Source organism: Colius striatus, chromosome 7 (genome assembly GCF_028858725.1).
Source record: "Colius striatus isolate bColStr4 chromosome 7, bColStr4.1.hap1, whole genome shotgun sequence".
NCBI lineage: Eukaryota > Metazoa > Chordata > Aves > Coliiformes > Coliidae > Colius > Colius striatus.
This window is the reverse complement of record NC_084765.1, coordinates 279,595-299,147: the sequence shown is the minus strand read 5'-3', so window position 1 is coordinate 299,147 and position 19,553 is coordinate 279,595. Positions and strand designations below refer to the sequence as shown.

The 19,553-nt window shown below is 56.0% G+C and overlaps 3 protein-coding genes and 1 non-coding gene across 7 annotated transcripts; 2 read left to right on the top strand and 2 right to left on the bottom strand.

Moving 5' to 3' along the window:
* Positions 1–2,724: 2,724 nt before the first annotated feature.
* CCDC32 (coiled-coil domain containing 32) lies at positions 2,725–18,479 on the bottom strand. Of its 2 annotated transcripts, XM_061999060.1 has the most exons (5): positions 18,166–18,479; positions 13,648–13,834; positions 6,341–6,595; positions 5,718–5,874; positions 2,725–3,990 (listed from the first exon to the last, which is right to left on the bottom strand). In XM_061999060.1, exons 2-5 carry the CDS (start codon positions 13,697–13,699, stop codon positions 3,852–3,854), a joined length of 603 nt encoding a protein of 200 aa, XP_061855044.1. In that variant the 5' UTR covers positions 13,700–13,834; positions 18,166–18,479; the 3' UTR covers positions 2,725–3,851. The 2 variants fall into 2 exon arrangements, with proteins under 2 accessions (XP_061855044.1, XP_061855045.1); XM_061999061.1 differs by lacking the exons at positions 13,648–13,834; positions 18,166–18,479 and adding an exon at positions 6,828–6,973.
* LOC104551434 (protein-L-isoaspartate(D-aspartate) O-methyltransferase) lies at positions 7,115–12,113 on the top strand. Of its 3 annotated transcripts, none has more exons than XM_061999057.1 (9): positions 7,118–7,201; positions 7,925–8,051; positions 8,757–8,861; positions 8,977–9,008; positions 9,441–9,545; positions 10,186–10,306; positions 10,944–11,029; positions 11,223–11,392; positions 11,712–12,113. In XM_061999057.1, exons 2-9 carry the CDS (start codon positions 7,937–7,939, stop codon positions 11,722–11,724), a joined length of 747 nt encoding a protein of 248 aa, XP_061855041.1. In that variant the 5' UTR covers positions 7,118–7,201; positions 7,925–7,936; the 3' UTR covers positions 11,725–12,113. The 3 variants fall into 3 exon arrangements, with proteins under 3 accessions (XP_061855043.1, XP_061855041.1, XP_061855042.1); XM_061999058.1 differs by lacking the exon at positions 7,118–7,201 and adding an exon at positions 7,734–7,821; XM_061999059.1 differs by lacking the exon at positions 9,441–9,545 and having other exon boundaries at positions 7,115–7,201.
* On the top strand, positions 12,243–16,777 carry RPUSD2 (RNA pseudouridine synthase domain containing 2). Its single transcript, XM_061999056.1, has 3 exons — positions 12,243–12,975; positions 13,670–13,966; positions 15,045–16,777. The coding sequence occupies exons 1-3, from the start codon at positions 12,454–12,456 to the stop codon at positions 15,834–15,836; spliced, it is 1,611 nt and encodes a 536-aa protein (XP_061855040.1). The 5' UTR covers positions 12,243–12,453; the 3' UTR covers positions 15,837–16,777.
* Positions 18,480–19,431: 952 nt separating the features above from the next.
* Positions 19,432–19,513, bottom strand: TRNAS-GCU (transfer RNA serine (anticodon GCU)). Its single transcript has one exon. It is a non-coding gene; the product is annotated as a tRNA-Ser (tRNA).
* Positions 19,514–19,553: the final 40 nt, after the last annotated feature.

The following is a 19,553-nucleotide window of genomic DNA, read 5'->3' as shown; positions in this document are numbered from 1 at the left end:
AGGCAGATCTGATTTGCCTCAGGAATGGCAGGAGGACATGGCCAGGGATTTGTGTTGGTGGTTTCTGACCGGTGCTTGTGTCCCAGTCCCAGCTGGGCAGGAAGGGGATGGTCTCAGAGATACCCCAGAGCAGATAAAGAGTCAAAACAAAGCTGGACACGTTTGTAAGTGCCAGGGGTGGGAGGGGAAGCTCCCCTGGGCAGCTGAATCCCATCAGGGCTCTCTGTAAGGGCTTCAGGTCGTTTGCTGCAGGGCAGGGGGTGATGAAGGTCCTTGGTCCCTTTGCTGGTCCTAGAAGTCCTGCAAAGCTCTGCTGGCTGCTCACGTGCCTCTGGCTGAGGGATGTGGGTTGAGCTGACTTCAGCACTCGTCCCCAGCCACGCAACCAGCAGGAAGCAAATCATCTTTGTCTCCACATCAGAGCCTGGCCCAGAGCTGCTGCTCATTTTAAGCAGCAGAGCAATCTGATGAGCAAAGCAGAAGGCTCTTCCAGGATGTTTTGAGAGGAGAGATGGCGTTAGACCGTGACAGCAGAACGATGACTCACGTCCCTGGGTGGCTGGGACGGGGTCTGTCCACCCTGAGGCAGCCAGGCCTGGGTGCAGCACGGCTGGGCAGCCTGGCAGCAACACTGACAGCTTCTCCCTGTTTACAGAGACCCAGTAGGTTAAGTCACATTTACTCCCTGCCCCATGCTGGAAGCTGCGTCCTGGCCTCTGAGCTGGTGATGCCTCTCAGGGCAGCTGCCATGACACCCTGCAGTGCACCCAGCCCTGCACAGATGATGGCCAGAGCCTGCTGCAATTTTACCCTTTCCTCTGTGTGCTGGTCATGAGGTTGGCTTTTAGAAACAGCCCCAGGTTCCAGCACCTGCAAGGGAGCAGACAGAGGGGAATCAGAGTCCTGGAAGCATTGATCTGCATGCCCTTATTCTGCCAAATGGCCGTGACAGCACAGACCCTCCTCCTGCAGCAGGCTGAAGCATTTCCTAAGCTCCCAGCTTGTCCTTCTGAACCCTCTCAAGTGCAGTGGCTTCCCTGGATGCCATCCCTTTCCTTGAACAGCTCTGGGTTGGACAACTCCAGTAGAAACATTGCCACACATTAAGTGTGGCCAGGTTAGAACTAGGTTAAAAAAAGCCCCTTGTGTACTTATAAAAGGGCTTTTTGTCTGTTCTTGTCTGTTCTTCAGAGACAGTCAGGTCTGTGAGTCCTGCTGGCTGCATCCCAGCTGAGGGAGCCCGAGGGAGCCAGCCTGCAAACTGGCAGGGCTGATCTGCTGCTGGACCTGAGGGCAGGCTCCAATTAGATGCTGATCTGTAAGTGCTCTGGCAGGTTCAATCCTCTGCTGGAAAGATGCTGCTGCAGTGCTTCAGGCCCTGATTTACTGCCTTGTGCTGGTCTTACCAACTGACAGCCATCAACAGAGAAACAGTGCCACCCTACCCTGTGCCCCTGCAGCTCTCCAGAGCTGCTGCAGCCCTCAGGGATGGAAACTGTGTCAGGACTGGATGCAGTGCTGCCAAATATCCATTGCAACAATCAGAACCAGTTCTTTGTCTTCTTCCTCCTCTGTCCACAAAGCATTCAGTTCCATTTCTGGCCTCCCTGCTGTGTGGTGCTGATTTAGTCTGCTCTGGAAGTCCCTGGGTGTGATGGAAATTACCAGTGCCTGTTCTCCACAGGCAAAGGTGACAGAGGTCTTCCATGAGAGGGGTGTCAGCCCCTGTGCCAGGCTGTCCAGGGAGCTGGGGGAGTGCCCAGCCCTGGAGGGATCCCAAAGCCCCGGAGCTGAGGTGCTGAGGGCTGTGGGTCTGTGCTGGGGTGGGCTCCAGGAGCTTAAAGGGCTTTTCCAACCCAAACCATTCTCTGTGGTTGAAGGGATCCTCCTGCATCTGCTGTTCTGGATGGTGACCTCCTCATTCTCCACCCACCTGCAGAGTGGGGTATCTGTAACTAACCAGCAAAGGACCTGTGTGTGTCCTGCCAGGCCATCAATGCAAGTGCCAAGACCTCAGCTGATTCTGTATTCAGACAATTCTTCCCCAGCCCCTTTCCTGGGGCTTCTGTTTAACATGAAATGGGGAGAGCTCCTCTCTCTCCAGTCCCTTCCCTGGAGGCAATGCTCAGTTGTGTGGGCCTGGAACCATGTGTGTTTCTGTGCAGTAATTTTGGGTAGATCTCTCTCTCAGGTTTCATGGCAATGGACAAAATAACACAAAGCATCTTCACAGTCATTGCTCAGCACAGGAAGGAAATGGACTGGCTGCAGAGGAACTGCATCGTTCTCTCCTGGTACACACCATCCCTGGGAATTTCTCAGGAGCCTCTTTGTTACAGCTGGACATCCCAGGTGAGAGACACTCAGGGCACAGCAGCTGTCCAGGAAGGCAGCTTTGCTTTTAGAGATGAGCAAAGGCTCACTTGAAACACAACAAAACCCTCCCTCCACCAAGGCATGAGACCTGCAAGTCTCCTGTCACTGATGCAGAGGTGAGTCACTCTGTTCCTCAAGTCCTAAAAGTGTTGTTTCTACTGCAGAATGCTGAGGGAGATGGTTGTGACGGGTGGGCTGGGGCAGGTGGGGACCCCAGCACAGCTGATCCTGGAGCCAAGAGCTGAGTTGTGACACTGGAGGAGCAGCAGCACCAAACACACCCTCCCCCCCCCACCTCAGTGATTGCACCTTTGTGACTGTACAGAGAGAGGAAACAAGGAAGGCGTGTCAAGAAGCTACTTTTAGGTGTATTTTTCATCCAGACATGTAATGAACAAACACAGTGTGGCTGCTGTACAGAACCTCCTGGAGCTCTCCCTGCCCCTGCTGTCCTGGGGAGCTCCATCTGACACAGGATGGGTGCAGCTTCCCCCCACCAACCTGCAGCACCCGTGTCAGCTTAGAGAGGAATCCATCTCACAGAAGCACATGGTTACAGAGTCTTTGATTAGTCATGGGAAACAACCCTCTGCAGAGCTAAACAGGACCAAAACCCAACCAAGCACTGGAACATACCCAGAGTCAGATAATTCTGTGCAAGTCTGTGAAGAAAACAAGTTATCTGTAGCCTGCTTGTTATCACCTTTGGGTTCCTGATGCAGACTCTCACCTGACCTGCTCTGGGAGAGGCTGGAGGACAAAAAGAGCAGGTACAAAATGTCCAGGAGGAAAAAATACTCCCTGTGCAGTCTACTCAACAACAGAGTTTGGGCAGCAAGGAGGATGTTGTACATCACCTGGAGAGGAATGCTGAGCAGGTACAATGTCAAGGGCACCATCAGTTCATTCAAGCAAGGACAGCTGCCTGGAGGGCTCCAAACTCGTGTAGGAAACACTGGTCTTCCTCCAGGCACAGCTCAGGGCTCGGTGGGGAAGGGCTCCAGAGCACACCACAGTGGGCTTTGCAGGGAGACAAAATGCCCAATGGAGTCATGCAGAAGGTACAAGACAGGAAGAAAACCAGATGCAGTGGCTTTAGCTGTTCTGTGCCAGGCTGTTGTGCTTTCTCATGCTCCTGAACAACTGCTTTCCTTTTTTTCCCTGACATGTCTCCTGCTGACACACAGTTCACACTTAGACTGGAAGGATGGGGCTGCTACAGCCTGGGAGGACACCAAATGAGGTTTCAGTTTGTCATATGCTGTGTCACAGGCTCTCTTGTCCCTAAGAGATGCCAGTCAGGAGCTCTGGAGGGGCAGAGCTGGGGTTTTGTGTGGGCTGGAGTGTTTTTAATGTCGAAATGACTGACAGTTGGCACTTTTGCCCCCTCCCTCCCCACCTCTATTATCACTGTTGCCAGTCAGGACTTGAGGGCCCAGCCAAGAGGCAGCACCGTGGCAGGGTGGGTGCAGATCTCACTGCTCTGCAGCTGGAGGCTCTTCCTCAGCCTCCTGCTTCTCTGGCTGGGGCTCTGGAGGGATGAGGCACTGCACCTCCTCCGTGCTGATGGCCACCTTATCGGGCTGCAGCCAGCGCTTCAGGTGCTCCAGAGTGCTGAGGGGAGGCAAAGAGCTGCAGTGAGACAGGGGAGGACAAAGCCTTCCCAGGGATAACAGCTGGCAGGGGAATCCTCCATCTCTGTGTCTTGCATCTCTCTTGCAAGGTGCAGCATGACACTGATCCGTGTGCCAGAGGAGGAAGCAGAGCCTTTCAGTCCACAGAGACGTTCTGCTGTAGCTGTGCTGCCTGAACCAGGAGCTTTATGCTCCACTTCCTTTCCCCAGTTGAAAGGAGGAATCTTTAGCAACTCCATCAACCTTTACACTCTTGAAGTACTTGTCTGTCTGTGCAGCCAGAGCCTACAAATTCCATCTGCCTGGGATGGAAGGACAAAACCAGCCCCACAGGGTTGAAACCAACCAGCCAAGCCTAGAACTGCCTGGCTGTGCTGAAGATTAGGAAACAGAGAGGGGGAGAGGAATAAAACCAACCCAGGAAGCACATGTGGAACCGTGAGACCACTCCTAACACCAGAAGGCTCAGGAAACAGGCAGAATGTGCATGTTCTAGCTTGTTCTCCACACTGTGGGCTCTAAAGCTAAGTACACCTGCCCAGGATTGCTGCCTTACAGCCTGTCCCACAAGAGCTGTCTCCCCCAGGCAGGTCTGGCCCTGCCTTTGTTTAGATGCTGCCCACCATCCTATAAGTTTAACATCCCAGTTCTTCAGTGCCTGTGGGTGTGGCTGCTCCTCTTTGTCAGCCTTGACCCACATCACAGAATTAACCTGGCTCTTTCAGGAGAGGGGGGTTTAGCTTGGTGATGTCCTTCAAGTGACCAGTGAGCTTAAAAGTGAAGGCCTGTTTAATTACACTGGCATCAAACACATTTGGGAGTGACCTCTAACTTCACAGACACATTCTAGGGAGGAAAATCGTTCCCTAGATAACATCCTCAGTCTTTTAAACACATCAGAAAGAGCACACAGGTCTGCAAAAGCTTGAGGGTCAAAGAAAGAGCCTGGAAACTCCTTACAAACGTGGGTTATTTTCCCTACTGAAACTCCCAAACAGCTGCAGCAGATTTCCTTCCAGGGACAAAAAGACAAATCTTCTTTTCAGCTGGAAGCCACCATGAGAAATGTCAGCTCAGGAAGGGGAGAGAGGGAGAGCATTGTAATGTGAGACTGGGGGAAGAAAAGGCCTCTCATCTCAGTTCAGGCATCATCTGTGGAAGGGCAATGGGTGAGGGAGCAGGAGCACTGTCAGAGGTGCAGGAGGGAGAGCCCCTCAGGAAAGCCCATCTCAGGGCTGCCACCAGCACTGTGACGAACTTCAAATCCCACTTGTGCCTGCAGCAGTGCTTAACTGTGCCCTTAGAGACACAGGGAATGGCCTGGGCTTCACTTTTAAACTTATGCCTTAGAAAAAGGCAGCCTGAGGTGCATTACACATCCCCTCCTCCACTCCATTCCTTCCCTGCCCCAAATGTGACAAGAGGAATCACCAAGTGGGTCCCAGGTGTTTCCACTCTGGGTTTCCCCAGCCTGAGGGATGCAAAAGTCAGTGAGCAGCACTGACAGCCCAAACCCTCTGGGCTCTGTGAGCTCCCCTCTTGATCACTGTCAGACTTCCAGAAAGCCTGTGGCAGCCTCCTCAGGTCGCAGTGAGCTGTTGCTTTCGTCACAAAGCCCTGTCACAAGCCCTGGCCAAGCCTTCTTTTGGCTTTCAGGAGATAAGAGTCTGTCTGGCAGCTCGTGGCTACCCCTTCTCATGGACTTACCTCTCGTCAGAGTCGTGTCCCTCTACATAAAACTCAGACTCAAACTTCTCCTGCAGGAACCTGTCCCAGCATTCCCTCTTGGCCTGGGACAGGGTGCGCAGCATCTCCTTGGAGGTCACCTCCTGAGACAAGCCCTTAATTCTCATCAGCCTTCTCTCTGTGAGGAGGAAAAGGAGGGGCCTTTAGCATCTGTATTAAGCTTTTCTGAAATGGAAAGAAAAAGCACTTCTATGTGAAAAAAAAGAGCTGTGAGCTCCTGAGGACTGAGCCATACTTTAGGAGTCACTTCTCCTGCCTGTAGCTCACGTCTGTGTGACTGTGCTTGTGTGTGTGTGTGAGATGGTATCTTGTAGGTGATGCTTCTGAAGGAAATGAGGTTCCCACAGTCAGCTTTCACATTTACTGTTCAGTTACCATGAAATCATGCAGGAGGACTCAGATCTCACAGGTATAAGAGCTCTGACCCTGTTCCTCACTTCCACTGGCAGGGAATGTCAGGTGCTCTATTGAATCATTATGAGACAACCTTTCCAAGCAGAGCTGTGGGTGCTGCCACCTCAGCTGCACAGACACAACTGTCAACAAGCACCTAAGCAAAGACCAAAGCCTTACCAGACACTCACCTAGGGATGCTAAATACACCTCTGAATCATTCAGGGGTGCCCAGGGCCTTGCATTAGCTTGGGAAGAGCCCTCTGATCCACTGCCTTGGCTTTCTCCAGCCACGTAGGAATCCATGAAGGAGTCTGTGAAGGCGTCACTAGCATCCTTCTGGTCGGGATGTGGCAGGCACGCACAGATCTCAGCCCAGAGGTCCTCGCTGGACCTGGTGACCACGGAGTCAACGCTCTCAATCATCCTCATCGTGAAGCCCGGAGCTGGGGAGAGGGGGGGAATCAAACGATGAACATGTCTCCCAGGCCTCGCTTTACCTACACCCCTCTGCCCAAATCCCGTCTCCAGACGCTTTCGGGACCTCCCCTCCCACCCGGCCTCCCGCGTGTCGCATTCACGGCCGCGGCCTCAGCCAGCTCCTGCGGGGTCTTGCGGGGCACAGGCCGCGCCGCGCCTGCCCGCACACCACCCCCTCCGCCCCTGCCACCGCCGCACCCCGGGGCCGCTCCAGCCTCTCCTCGGGGGGCACTGAGCAGCCGCCTCGGTCCCGGGGTCCCGGTGCCTCGGTCCCGGTGCCTCGGTCCCCGCGCCCGCCTCGGCCGCCGCCGCCCGCAGCGTAAGGACGGGAAGCCGCGGCAGCTTCTCCCTGCGCGCGGACGGGCGTCGCGTCTGGCCAATCACGGCGCCGCCCCGGCGGCAGGAGGGTGCCTATTGGCCCGCCGAGCGGCAGGGGGCGGGGCCGCGGCACGGAAACTGACTCCGCCGCGGCGCCACGTTGGCGAAGGGCGGAAGCGCTTGTGCGCGGGGAGGCGAGCGGGCAGTGGCAGCCGGGAACGGGCCCCGGGACGGGCCCCGCGGGCCTGAGCGCGGTGAGTGCGGAGCCTGCGGAGCCTGGGGGCTGCTGTGGCCGCAGGATCCCGCCGGGGAGGGGCGGCCTCCGGGCCGGGCTGCGCTGGGCCCGGCCGTTAAGGGCTCCTTCCCTGCCCCGCTCCCGTAGCCGGGTGTCCGGGGGCTCGCCGGGAAGCAGCTGCTCCAGGCAGGAGCTGTCGCTGTAAACGCGGCGCTCTGCAGCCAGTGGGTACTTGGTTTTGGTCGCTCGCTCACTGCCAGAGGGACACAGGGGCTGGAGCCTGGCCAGAGCCGGGCAGCGGAGCTGGGGAAGGCGCTGGAGCACAAGGCTGCTGGGGAGGGCAGCACTGGAGCAGAGCTGTTTCCCTGAGAGGGATGTCAGCCCCTGTGCCAGGCTGCCCAGGGAGCTGGGGGAGTGCCCAGCCCTGGAGGGATCCCAGAGCCCTGGAGCTGAGGTGCTGAGGCCGTGGGTCAGTGCTGGGCTGGGCTCCAGGAACTTCAAGGACTTTTCCAACCAAAACCATTCTGTGGTTCAGCCATCTCCAGGACAGCAGGGCTGCTGTGGTTCCTGGCCAGTAGTTACTCCTTGGCAGTAAGGAACCAGTGGTGGTGATTGTCAGGGGCCAGCACACTGCCCTAGGTAACGTGCAAGCTCTGTCCTACCTTCAACAGCTGTGTCAGGGTGAGGGGAGGCTGCGTTTTGGGGTGTCCCACCAGCAGCTGGGCTTGTCCCTGTCCTGCAGCACCTGCGTGGGATGAGCTGGCTGCTGCCCCCTGCCGCGCTCGCACTCATGGGGCTGCTCTTCGCCAGGACCATGGCCTGGACCTCCAGCGGAAAGACTCACCCCGAGCTCGTCAACAACCTCTACAGTGAGTGCTGAAACCTGCAGGAGAGCCTTGGCCCTGCAGCACCAGGCTGTGTGCTCTTGGGTGGGGATGTGTGGTGATGCTGTCCGTCCTCAAACGCTCCGTTGCATCCGCTGTCCCTGCCCCAGTGTGGTGGTTGTGTCTGGAAACAAGATGCTGTGCCACAAGCGTCAGGAAAGCCTGTCCTCTGGAGCAGCACGTGCTCCTGCCGCCCCTCCACGAGGTGCCCTGGGGCTGAGCAGTGCTCTGTGACATCCCAACAGCCGCCTGGAACACGCTTCGGCACAGCTTGGGCTTCCCCCAGCTGCTCAAGCTGATTTCCCCTCTCTAGGAGCCTCCTCGTGAAGGGATATCGGATGTTTCTGCAGCCCTGGCTCTTCAGTGCCAGTGCTCCCGAAACCTGAGCTGTGGTCTTGTCTTTCAGGAGGGGAAAGTGTGACTCTGTTTATCTTTCATCACCTGTGGCAGCCCCAGAAGTGCTGTGGGTGTGAGTCACTGTGGGCTGGCTGGTGGTTGCTTGGGGCTGCAACGTGACCTCAGGCGCAGCACAGACAGCGAAGGCTGTGCTTCCACCCGCTGTTTCACTTGCTGTCCCTTCTCAGGTGTCTTGTTAAGGCTGACTGCCTGCCTGAGCTGTGCTGCCCCTGCCCAGCCTCTCCTTGCTGAGGATTTGAGTCCTTCCCCTCTCTGTTTTCCTCCCTCTCCCAGAGAAAGGGATCATTAAATCCCAGCGAGTGTTTGACGTGCTGTTGGCTACTGACAGAGGCCACTACATCAAGCATTTCCCCTACATGGATTCTCCTCAGTCTATCGGTGAGCAGCTGCAGTTTAGAAGCCAAAGAGAAGAAAGTTTCCACCTTTTTAAGGTGAAAACTTCACCTTGGGTCGTTTCTCTGTCACCCAACCCCTGTCACCCCTTTCCTTTCAGGATACAAGGCTACCATCAGCGCCCCACACATGGTAAGGTGCACCTTTGCCCTTTTAACAGCAAGGGAGGGAATTGTTTGCCCTTCTTTTGTTTTAATTCAAGGAGAAAAGTTGAAGCAGGACACCATGGGTGGGATTATCCTGCTTGTTTCTTTAAGCCTTGTGCCTGTGAGGCCTTTTCCTCTTTGCCCTGTGCTCTCTCAGTTGCTTTGAAGTGTGCTTAGGCAGGAATTCTCTGCAGCTGAAGCCAGCCATTAACAAGAGCTCACAAGCTTGTTTCTCACAAGAGCTCTTTTCTCCTGACTCAACCTCTTCCTAAACCATGTTCTCCAAAAAGGGCTTGTGGTTTTCACCCCAAGTGGGAGGTGTGGTGTGTTTAAACCAGAGCTTAGAACAAGGAGAGGTTTTAGGAGAGGGAAGTGCACCCTCCTGTACCTTCCTGTGCTTGCTGTCCTGTCCACACAGCATGCCCACGCTCTGGAGCTGCTGAAGGACCAGCTTGTGGAAGGTGCCAAAGCGCTGGATGTTGGCTCGGGGAGCGGCTACCTCACAGCTTGCTTTGCCAGGATGGTAAGCTCAGGGGACTCTGGTAAGGTGCTAGTAGCTTACTGGCATCTGCTTTAGAGGAGGAGGTGGGAGGAAGGGGTAAACTCTTCCCAGTCTAGCTTGGAGTAAAACCAAACACAGCCATTTTTGGGATCCAAGTGGCTGCTGTGTGTGCTGGGAGGTGTTTTTTACATCCACCCCCTTCAGGTGGAGAGCAGTGTGTTAAGCTGTGGTGCAGATCCATTGCAGGTTGGGTTTACTTCACTTCTTAAGCAGTCACACTCTGTGTCTTTGCTTTCTCAGCTCCTGGGATTATTTTGTGTGCAGTGCTTAGAAAGCTGCTCCAGGGGGGTTTCTCGAGAGGCTGATCAGTCGAGAACTGACCCTGCCATGGGAGCTCCTACTTGTACCAACTATTTCTGTGGAAATGAAGGATTCCCAGGGGTCCCCAGAGGCAATGTCTGTGTGTCCCTCAAGTAACCAGCACAACTGGGGCTACTCAGCCTTAAAACTGAAGGGGCAGAGTATTTGCAGCTCCTGTTCAGAAACCCTGCTCTTGAATTTCTTCCCGGAAGTTCTCCAGTCCCCACAGTAACTTGCCCTGTACAGTGGCCCTCTGTACATACAGGAGGTGTGTAAGTGTGGCTGCTGTTTTTCCTTTCAGATGGGCCCAACAGGGAAGGCTGTGGGCATAGAGCACATTAAAGAGCTGGTACACGAGTCCATCAGAAACGTCCAAGCAGATGACCCAGCTTTGCTGAGCTCTGGCCGTGTGAAGCTCGTGGGTGAGCACTCTGGGGTCCTGGTGCTTGTGCAGATCTCTGCTTCTCAAAGCAGTTGTACCACTTTGTGTTGGTGGCTCAGAATCTCAGAATGGTTGGGGTTGGAAGGGACCTCTCGAGATCATCTAGTCCAGCCTCCACTTGCCACGGTGTTGCCAGAAAGCACTGGCCAAGCAGGCAGCACGCCAGGCTGACCTGAACACTGGAGACAAGGAGCATTTAATGTTGCAGGCAGCCTTACCATCCACCTCGCTTCCAAATGCATCATAGACTACCTTAATTCAGCGAGAGATGCTCTTCAGAGGAGAGTGGTTGTACCACATGGTGGGGTCAGTTTGTTTGAATGGGTCTGCAGGCACTGCTGGGAGTGTTTAGGGAGGATAACCTGAGTCAGCTCTTCCTGCACCTGCAATCTGGAGCCTGTGCAAAGCCCCTGTGTTCCTGCTGGGCCCTCCTGGCTTTGTTCTTTTCCCCCAGCATGGCTCAGCTCCCCCCTTTTAAAGAGAAAAGCAACAAAGTTCAAATCCCTATCACAATCTCATTACAGAGTTCCCATCATCTAGATTTCAAGTGAAAGGGAATAGGAAAAATGCCTTTAGTGTGGAGCTGTTGTGAGAGCAGAAGTCTTTCCCTCCTGCAGTGGGAGACGGCCGGCAGGGGTACCCCGAAGAGGCTCCTTACGATGCCATTCACGTTGGAGCAGCAGCAGCAACCGTCCCAAAGGAGGTAAGAGGGCTGCTGCTGGATGGCTGTTGCCGTGGGCTGTCTGCATCAGCAAGACCTCCCAGCTGGAGAGCCGCTGGAAGCTGCTTTCTCTCTCTGCTTTATGTGGAGCTGGCAAGCTTGCGCTTCTCAAGGTGTCCCAGCGTGGCTTTCCGTGGTTGTGTCCCCTTCTGATGGGAGTCTCTCTGCCTGGCAGCTGCTGAACGAGCTGAAGCCAGGAGGGAGGTTAATTCTGCCCGTGGGTCCCGAAGGAGCCAACCAGGTCCTGATGCAGTACGACAAAACCAGCGACGGGCAGATCGTGGAAACGCAGCTCATGGGCGTCATCTACGTTCCTCTGACAGATAAGGAAAAGCAGTGGCCTCGGTAAAAACCTGCTTTCCCTCAAGGAGAGTTTCTTCCTCTCAGCTCTCCCTGTCAGCTTGCTCTCCTTGACTGCTGGCTTTACTGACAGAGTCCAGGATTCCTAGCAAATGCTGTCTGTAAGAGAGAAGGAAGCAGCTTGGCTACGGCCAGGCACAGCAGGGGAGCGGATGTGTTTTCTGTTAGACAGGGCTTGCAGACTGAGGCCTCGAGCTCTTTCCTCTTTCAGAGCCCGTGCACTTCCCCAGACACCACAGATGTGTCGATTCGGTCGCTGAGCTGAAGGCCACAAGTAGTAACTGTCGGTTTCTCTTTGCCTCAGGGATGAATTCTGACGGATGGATGGATCTCTCTAAGGTGACCTGAGAAAGCTCATGAGTGGGACTTATGACTGTAGATGGTCTGTATGGTTGTGAACAGAGGCTTTACCAGCAGAGGTGCTTGCGGAGGCAAGTTCTGCTTCGGCAGAGCTCGTAGCAGAGGGATGGGGAACAGGGTGTTTGTCCAGCAGCAGGAGCAGGGGGAGCTCTCAGAGGCCATGGCCGCTTCCAGACAGCGAGTGGATCCTGGTAACTCAGCTGTTATCTCTGACAAGCTATAGATAACATCTATTCACAGAGAATTCCAAAAGCAGACAGGAACACTTGAACCTTCACTAAAAATACTTTTTGACTACTCTGCCTAATGCTTGAAGAAAATAAGATGCAATTACTGTATCAAGGCAGTGACCTGCCCTGACTTGACGTTTAATTACACGAGTGCATTCTGTTCCTGTCCTGCAGCGACTAATTTACGCTCTGACCGTGACACGGAGGATTTGGGGTTAAAACCCCCACGTCTCAGCTTTTCCCTGCTGCACCCTTCCTTCCGCGCTGGCCCTTGGCCGCACGCGTGGCTGCAGCGGGAGGCTCGGGAGCGGCGTGGGGGGCCGTAAGGGTGTGTTGGGAGCAGGGAGGCGCTGTGCCGGTGCAGTCGCGGTGGATGAAGGCGCCGCCGCCTCCTTCCCGGGCCGGGCCCGCACCGGGGGCCGTGGGAGGGGCGGGAGGGAAAGGCGGGAAACGGACATGCGCCGGCCACGTGAGCGCGACCTCGCACCGATTGGCTGCGCCCCGCGTGACGTCACTCCCGCGCCGGCGCGCCCGCGCCTGTCCCACGGCGGCATGGCGGAGCCCGGCCGCGGCCCCAGCGGCGGCGAGGAGGAGGAGGAGGAGCAGGGCAGGAGGAAGAAGAAGAAGGGGGAGCCGGGCTCCGAGGAGGGGGAAGCGGCGCCAGCCCCTAAGAAGCGGCGTGTGGCGGCCGGGGAGCGGTACGTGCCGCCGCCGCGGAAGCTGAGCACCGGAGTGAGCTTCGGCGCGGCTCACTTCGCCGAGACCTCCTACTACTTCGAGGGAGGGCTGCGCAAGGTGCGGCCCTACTACTTCGACTTCTGCACCTACTGCAAGGGCCGCTGGGTGGGCCGCAGCCTCCTGCACGTCTTCAGCACCGAGTTCCGCGCACAGCCCCTCGCCTACTACCGCGCTGCCGCCCGCGCCGGCCGCCTCCGCCTCAACGAGGAGCCCGTGCGGGACCTGGACATCGTGTTGAAGGTGGGCTCTGACCCCCCCCACACACACACACACACGGGGAGGAGCTGGGTACAAGTCTGTGACTCTGGGGATGAGCTAGTGTGATGGGTTTGTCAACCAGCCTGGGATGGGGTGGGTGTGAGGAGGATGGAGCCAGGCTGTGCTCAGTGATGGCCAATGATAGGACAAGGAGCAACGGGCACAAGCTGGAACAGAAAAGGTTCCAAAGTAACACAAGGAAAAGCTGCTTCCCTGTTGAGGTGAGGGAGCCCCAGATGGGCTGTGGAGGCTCCTTCTCTGGAGACATTCCACACCCAGCTGGATGAGCTCCTGTGTGGCCTGCTCTAGGTGGCCCTGCTCTGGCAGGGGGGTTGCCCTGGATGAGCTTTCCAGGTCCCTCCCAGACTCTGTGATTCTGTGAGATGACCCTGTGGTGCTACTACAGCCCTTGAGGGCAGTCAGGTCTCCCTGGGCATCCTTACCCCAGAGGGGTGAGGAGTGGCAGAGCCAGCAGCCCCCACAGCTTCCTGCCGAGCTCCCCCTGGATCCTGGCCGGGCAGGGAGGAGTGCTCAAAGCAGGCTGTTAAATTTGGTGAGTCCTGGGCTCCAGGACAAAGGTTTTGTTTCCCCCTGAGCAATACCAAGCCCCCAGTGTGTGTGGCCAGGTGGGGTGGGTGTGCAGGATGGACTCACAGGGGCTGTCTGTGTCTTGCAGAACAACGATTTCCTCAGGAACACGGTGCATCGCCACGAGCCGCCCGTCACCGCCCAGCCCATCCGGATCTTGGTGGAGGACGAGGAGGTGGTGGTGGTGGACAAACCTTCCTCTTTGCCAGTGCACCCCTGCGGCAGGTTTCGTCACAACACCGTCATCTTCATCCTAGGGAAAGAGCACGACCTGAAGGAGCTGCACACCGTCCACCGCCTGGATCGCATGACCTCGGGGGTGCTCATGTTTGCCAAGACCGCTGAGGTGTCCAAGAGGCTCGATGAGCAGGTTCGGGAGAGGCAGGTGAGCGAGCACTGAGGGCTGCAGCGGCTTTCATAGAATGACAGGGGTTGGAAGGGACCTTTAGAGATCATCCAGCCCAACCCCCCTGCCAAAGCAGCTCCCACCTAGATCAGGTCACACAGGAACGTGTCCAGGTGGGTCTTGAAGACTCCCAAGGAAGGAGCCTCCACAGCCTCCCTGGGCAGCCTGGGCCAGGGCTCCCTCACTGAAACACTGAAGCAGTTTGTCCTTATGTTTCAATGGAACGTTTTGTGTTCCAGCTCCATCCCATCACCCCTTGTCCTGTTGCTGGATACCATGGAAAAAAGGGATGCCCCAACGTCCTGACACCCACCATATTACTAAGATCCCCCCTCAGTCTCCTCCAGACTGAACAGCCCCAGTTCCTGCAGCTTTTCCTCGTAAGGAAGATGCTCCAGTCCCCTGATCATTTTGAAAGGCCCTTGCACAGTAAGAACCTTGAGAAAGGTTAGGTCCAAATCTTTTAGTCAAAACAAGCACAAGTTCCTCAGGCAGCTTGTGTTCACCTCACTGTTCTTACCCTGCCAGGCAGCAAAAAGACCGAGTCAAACTTCACTGATTTTGGCAGCGTTAGACTCAAAGAGCTCTCCTTACCCAAGGGCCTGTGCCACCTGACTGGGATGGTGCACACGACGTAGCCAGCAGTCTCGTTTGTAAGCAGGAAAGTGTCAGTCCTCCAAATACTTCACCCATTTAAAATATTGTAGATGTCTCTCTCATTTTTCCAGTGGCTCTTGACCCAAACAGAACCTTGAGGGTACTAGCTTCCAGGATTTGCTTTGAGGCCGTGAACTGGGATGGCTCTGGAATGTAAAGTGAGGGAAACAGGCCCTTGTGTCTCCCTGACTCGATGGGGAGAGCATGAGAGAAGTTTGGCTCTAAGTAGCTGATTTACTTGCCTTTTCCTGTTCAGTTACAATAAAGTTTAGGTGATATGTTCCTACCAATGTGTCTCACTGAAGAGAGAGGGGAGGAGCTAGGATGGGACTCGGTGTGACCAACACAGAGACACTTTTCTCTCCTGTTTCCTGAGAGTCCCTCTCGTGTGTCCCCACAGCTGGAGAAGGAGTACGTGTGTCGGGTGGCGGGGCAGTTTCCAGCAGATGAAGTGGTGTGTGAGGAGCCCATCCTGGTTGTTTCGTACAAAGTGGGAGTGTGCCGCGTGGACCCCAGAGGCAAACCCTGCACAACCGTCTTCCAGAGGCTCAGCTACAACGGCAGGAGCAGCGTGGTGAGGTGCCTCCCGCGCACGGGCCGCACGCACCAGATCCGCGTGCACCTGCAGTACCTGGGGCATCCTATTGTCAACGACCCCATCTATAACACGGAGGCCTGGGGCCCTGACAGGGGCAAGGGGGGCAGCATCCATAAAACAGACGAGGAACTCCTGAAGGCGCTGGTAGAGGAGCATCGTGCCAAACAAAGCCTGGACATCTTGGGGATCTCGGAGGAGGATGTGAACGGCAGTGCTGGAAATGAAGACTCTGGTAAGTCGAGGGACTGCACAGAGCCTGCAGGGGCTGATGCTGTAAATGAGAACTCCCGCCCTGCCCAGGACACCGAGGCTCCCAAAGGAACTGACACGGCAGCTTCTCTGCTGAACTCTGGCAGTAACTTGGAAACACTTGAAATAAACAAAGATCTGGGTTCGTGTGAGAGTCGGGGCAGGCAAGAGGGAGAAAAGGGTTCAGAAGAGAAGGACCCTTTATGTGTGGAGTGTAAAATGACACGGCGGGACCCGTCTCCCAAGGAGCTGGTGATGTACCTCCACGCCCTGCGCTACAAGGGAGCCGAGTTCGAGTATTGCTCCAAGATGCCCGAGTGGGCAATGGCAGACTGGGAGGAATGACTGAGGCCACCTCACACTCTCAGGCCTTGCTGGCCAGGAAAGCCCCTTGTAAAGACCTCGGATTTACTCGTTCAGTGCAGCCAGGGTTAACAAACTGCCTGTGACCTGGGGTGGGAAGGGTGGTTGGGGCTGGACATCCGTCACTGTGAGCAGGAGGATGGGGCTGCAACACTTCAGTTCCTGTTTGCCCTTTAGTGCGAACAAGCAGCACAGCTTTGCCTTTCACCTCAGCCTGGTCAGGGCCTGCTGTCAATGATCCATGCAGATAATTTGGTGCACACACGTAAAAGTCAGCAACTGGCTTTTCTCCCAGCCTGCTGTGTTGTGTCTCGCAGTAAGAGCTGCTGGAGCATTGTCACATGGTCACATCATACACAAAACTACTTTTACTGTGTTCTCGTGTCAGAATGATTATAAAACTCAAAACACGATCGCTGAGAGCACTGTCATGTAGAACCAGAGCACTGTGAAGCTGACCCGTTCTGTGCCTACTGTTTGTCAGGGGTGGACTCTGCTGTGAAATTGCTCTTTCAGTGTCAAGTAATGACCAACTAGTTACTTGGTTTCAAGTTCTAGGTGCTGATCTCTTTATGTTGGGCCTGTTTCTGGGGACCAGTACCTGCAGACTGTTTGTCTCTAGGAGATTTATAAGGACTGATTTAGTACATACTTTGCCTTTCTGTTCTGCTACCCTCCTGGTGCCTCTCCTGCTTTTGTCCTCTCCTCCTGTTGAAAACATTGTCACACCCGAGCAGAAACCCGAAGCAGAGCTCAGGCTGGCATTTTTAATTGGTCTTTTTTCAGTTGTGCTATAGGCAGCTTGTTTCTGAGTGGTGTGGGATTGGTTTTAATGCCACTTCAGTGTGAGAGTCAGCTTTAGAGAAACACAAAAGCTGTCCCATGAACCAGAAACCTTTGAAAATACATTTTATATGAATCTATTTCCAGGATCACTATTGTTCTTATTTTCATCAGTGGTGATGTGGTTGCTTCTTGGCCTCTGGGAGGGTTGCTGTAATAATTCTGCTGTCTCAGGTTCAGTTCTATTGCTTTTGGGCCCTCTTTTTCCTGTACATGTCACCAGCAGCAGTGACCAGCTCCAATCAGTGCTGCAGATAAGCAAAACCTTTACCGGGGATGAGCCACGTTGTCTCAGGAGTGTTTGCCAACAGAAGGATTTTTAGCCCTGCTGCTCCCAACCCACCTCTAAAGGATTCTACAGACCCGTGACAGTCGATGGAGGCGGGATGGCTGAAGGGCCTGATGTGTAATGGGAGCTCAGTGCTGTGTTGTGCCTTCTTCTGGCCATGCACAACCACTGCAAGTAGCACCTTTTCATTATCAACACCTTGCTGGTCAAAAACCTCAGGGCTTCTGTTTTCAAGGCACTTGAAACAACGGAAGTTTAAGGTTGCTTTCACAAGGAGCCTACCACTATCCATTTTACCTCACTTCAGAGCTGCTGTCAGGCCAGTACATGCTGCAAACACACAAGGAGACAGCGTTTGCTGTTTTGCTAATGGGGAAAGTGTTACCACTAGAGGTATCTTGGGGTAAATTCCCATCGAAGATGAAGTCTGAGGTAAATACTGTGTCCTGCTTGTGGGGTGATGGGCATAAAGTTATCTGTATGGAGTGTAGGTGCTACAAGTCCCTTCACTAGTACAGTTTTGTTTTGATACATCTTTTTATGCTACAGCCAAGGGCAACCTGCAACTTGACAGCAGCTAAAACACCTGTGTATACACATAAACCCTCCTGGCAAACTCTGCAGGGAACTTCGATGTGCCTTACCCCTTGGTTATGTAGGATTTGAGTCAGAATTAACCCCCAAAACATCACCAAGATGCCCATCTTGCACACAATCCCACTACGTTTTAGTGGGTCTGTTACAGGTGCCAGTTGGAAAGCTGCAGAGTGCTGATCCAGCCCTTCTCTGCACAGGATTTAGTCCCACCCAACTTCCACAAGAATTTAACCACAGTTAAAACTGCTGCAGCATTTGTCTGGAGGGCTCTCAGGGAAATGACATGAGAGACCCCATCCTGTGCTGTATTTAACCCCTGAGCAGGGCAGGCTGCTGGGAGCTCTGTGCTTCGTTAACTTCTAGTTCCAGGCTTTTTGGAAAAGGTGATGGATGAGGCACAGAGGAAAAGCTTTTCTGTATCCCTTCAGCACATTTGTGCTTTTAAATCACGATAATTTCAGTAAAAACCAAGCCTGACTGCAGTAATTGTCTTCCTAAAGCAAACCCTGCTGTAGTTTTCAGTGAGGCGCCTGGATCAGTTTGGCTGGAGCTCCCCCACCCCCTTATCTTGCAGGTACTTACCCAAAGCTGCAGCTCTGGAGAAGGCCGGCTCGAAGACGACACTTTGGGACCGCAAGAAGAGATTTGGAAGTGTCGTTGCCAGCGGTGTCGCGGCCGGCGGCTCCACAGCGCGGCTGGTTCCTGAGGGGAAGGGCGGGCGGGCGGCCGGCCTTCTTCACGGGCTGGCGGAGACCGGGCCGCTCCACCGGCCCCACGGCGACCCGCACGCCCGGGGCTGGGGCACCTGAACCCCGGGACACTGCCGAGGGCGGCAGCTTTGCCTCTGCCTTCCTTCCGAAGTGGTTACAGCGCCGGGCGGGAAGGCGTCAGCCTGAGGGGCGGGAGCCTGAGGCCTGAGGGGCGTCAGCCTGAGGGGCGGGAGCCTGAGGGGCGGGAGCCTGAGGGGCGGCAGTCTGAGGGGCGGCAGTCTGAGGGGCGGGAGCCTGAGGGGTGGCAGTCTGAGGGGCGGGAGCCTGAGGGGTGGCAGTCTGAGAGGCGGGAGCCTGAGGGGCGGCAGCCTGAGGGGCGGGAGCCTGAGGCCTGAGGGGCGGGAGCCTGAGGGGCGTCAGCCTGAGGGGCGGGAGCCTGAGGGGCGGGAGCCTGAGGGGCGGGAGCCTGAGGCCTGAGGGGCGGCAGCCTGAGGGGCGGCAGCCTGAGGGGCGTCAGCCTGAGGGGCGGGAGCCTGAGGCCTGAGGGGCGGCAGCCTGAGGCCTGAGGGGCGGCAGCCTGAGGGGCGTCCCGCGCTCAGCCCTCGCTCCCCTCAGGTCCTTCCGCGCGCCGCGGAGGTGGCTCGGACGGCGGGAGTGTGGCGGCACCGGCGGGCTGTGAGCCCTCAGGGGGGCCGTGGGTGAGCCCTCAGCGGGGCCGTGGTGAGCCCTTAGGGGGGCCATGGTGATCCCTCGGCGGGGCCGTGGGTGATCTTTCAGCGGGGCCGTGGTGAGCCCTCAGCGGGGCCGTGGGTGATCTTTCAGCGGGGCCGTGGGTGATCTTTCAGCGGGGCCGTGGTGATCCCTCGGCGGGGCCGTGGGTGATCTTTCAGCGGGGCCGTGGGTGATCTTTCAGCGGGGCCGGGGTGATCCCTCGGCGGGGCTGTGGGTGATTCGTCAGCAGGGCCGTGGGTGAGCCCTCGGCGGGGCCGTGGTGAGCCCTCAGCGGGGCCGTGGCGATCCGTCAGCGGGGCCGTGGTGAGCCCTCGGCGGGGCCGCGAGGCAGCGGGTGCCTCGGACTCCGGAGAGGTGAAGGGGAAAAAAAAAGTAAGTGAAGACAGAAAAAAAAAGCTAAAGATCCCGACGAGGATGGGATTCGAACCCACGCGTGCAGAGCACAATGGATTAGCAGTCCATCGCCTTAACCACTCGGCCACCTCGTCACGACGGCTCGTCTTTTCGTCCGGCCTATAAGAAAGTAGA

Excerpts from the sequence above, each read along its gene's own strand:
- RPUSD2 (XM_061999056.1), top strand. The coding sequence starts at position 12,454 with ATGCGCCGGCCACGTGAGCGCGACCTCGCACCGATTGGCTGCGCCCCG. Across the intron at positions 12,976-13,669 it reads ACCTGGACATCGTGTTGAAG|AACAACGATTTCCTCAGGAA; the intron begins GTGGGCTCTGAC and ends TGTGTCTTGCAG. Across the intron at positions 13,967-15,044 it reads AGCAGGTTCGGGAGAGGCAG|CTGGAGAAGGAGTACGTGTG; the intron begins GTGAGCGAGCAC and ends GTGTCCCCACAG.
- LOC104551434 (XM_061999057.1), top strand. The coding sequence starts at position 7,937 with ATGAGCTGGCTGCTGCCCCCTGCCGCGCTCGCACTCATGGGGCTGCTC. Across the intron at positions 10,307-10,943 it reads TGGCCGTGTGAAGCTCGTGG|TGGGAGACGGCCGGCAGGGG; the intron begins GTGAGCACTCTG and ends TCCCTCCTGCAG. Across the intron at positions 11,030-11,222 it reads CAGCAACCGTCCCAAAGGAG|CTGCTGAACGAGCTGAAGCC; the intron begins GTAAGAGGGCTG and ends TCTGCCTGGCAG.
- CCDC32 (XM_061999060.1), bottom strand. The coding sequence starts at position 13,699 with ATGCACCGTGTTCCTGAGGAAATCGTTGTTCTGCAAGACACAGACAGC. Across the intron at positions 5,875-6,340 it reads GGTGTATTTAGCATCCCTAG|AGAGAAGGCTGATGAGAATT; the intron begins GTGAGTGTCTGG and ends TCCTCCTCACAG. Across the intron at positions 3,991-5,717 it reads GGACACGACTCTGACGAGAG|CACTCTGGAGCACCTGAAGC; the intron begins GTAAGTCCATGA and ends GCCTCCCCTCAG.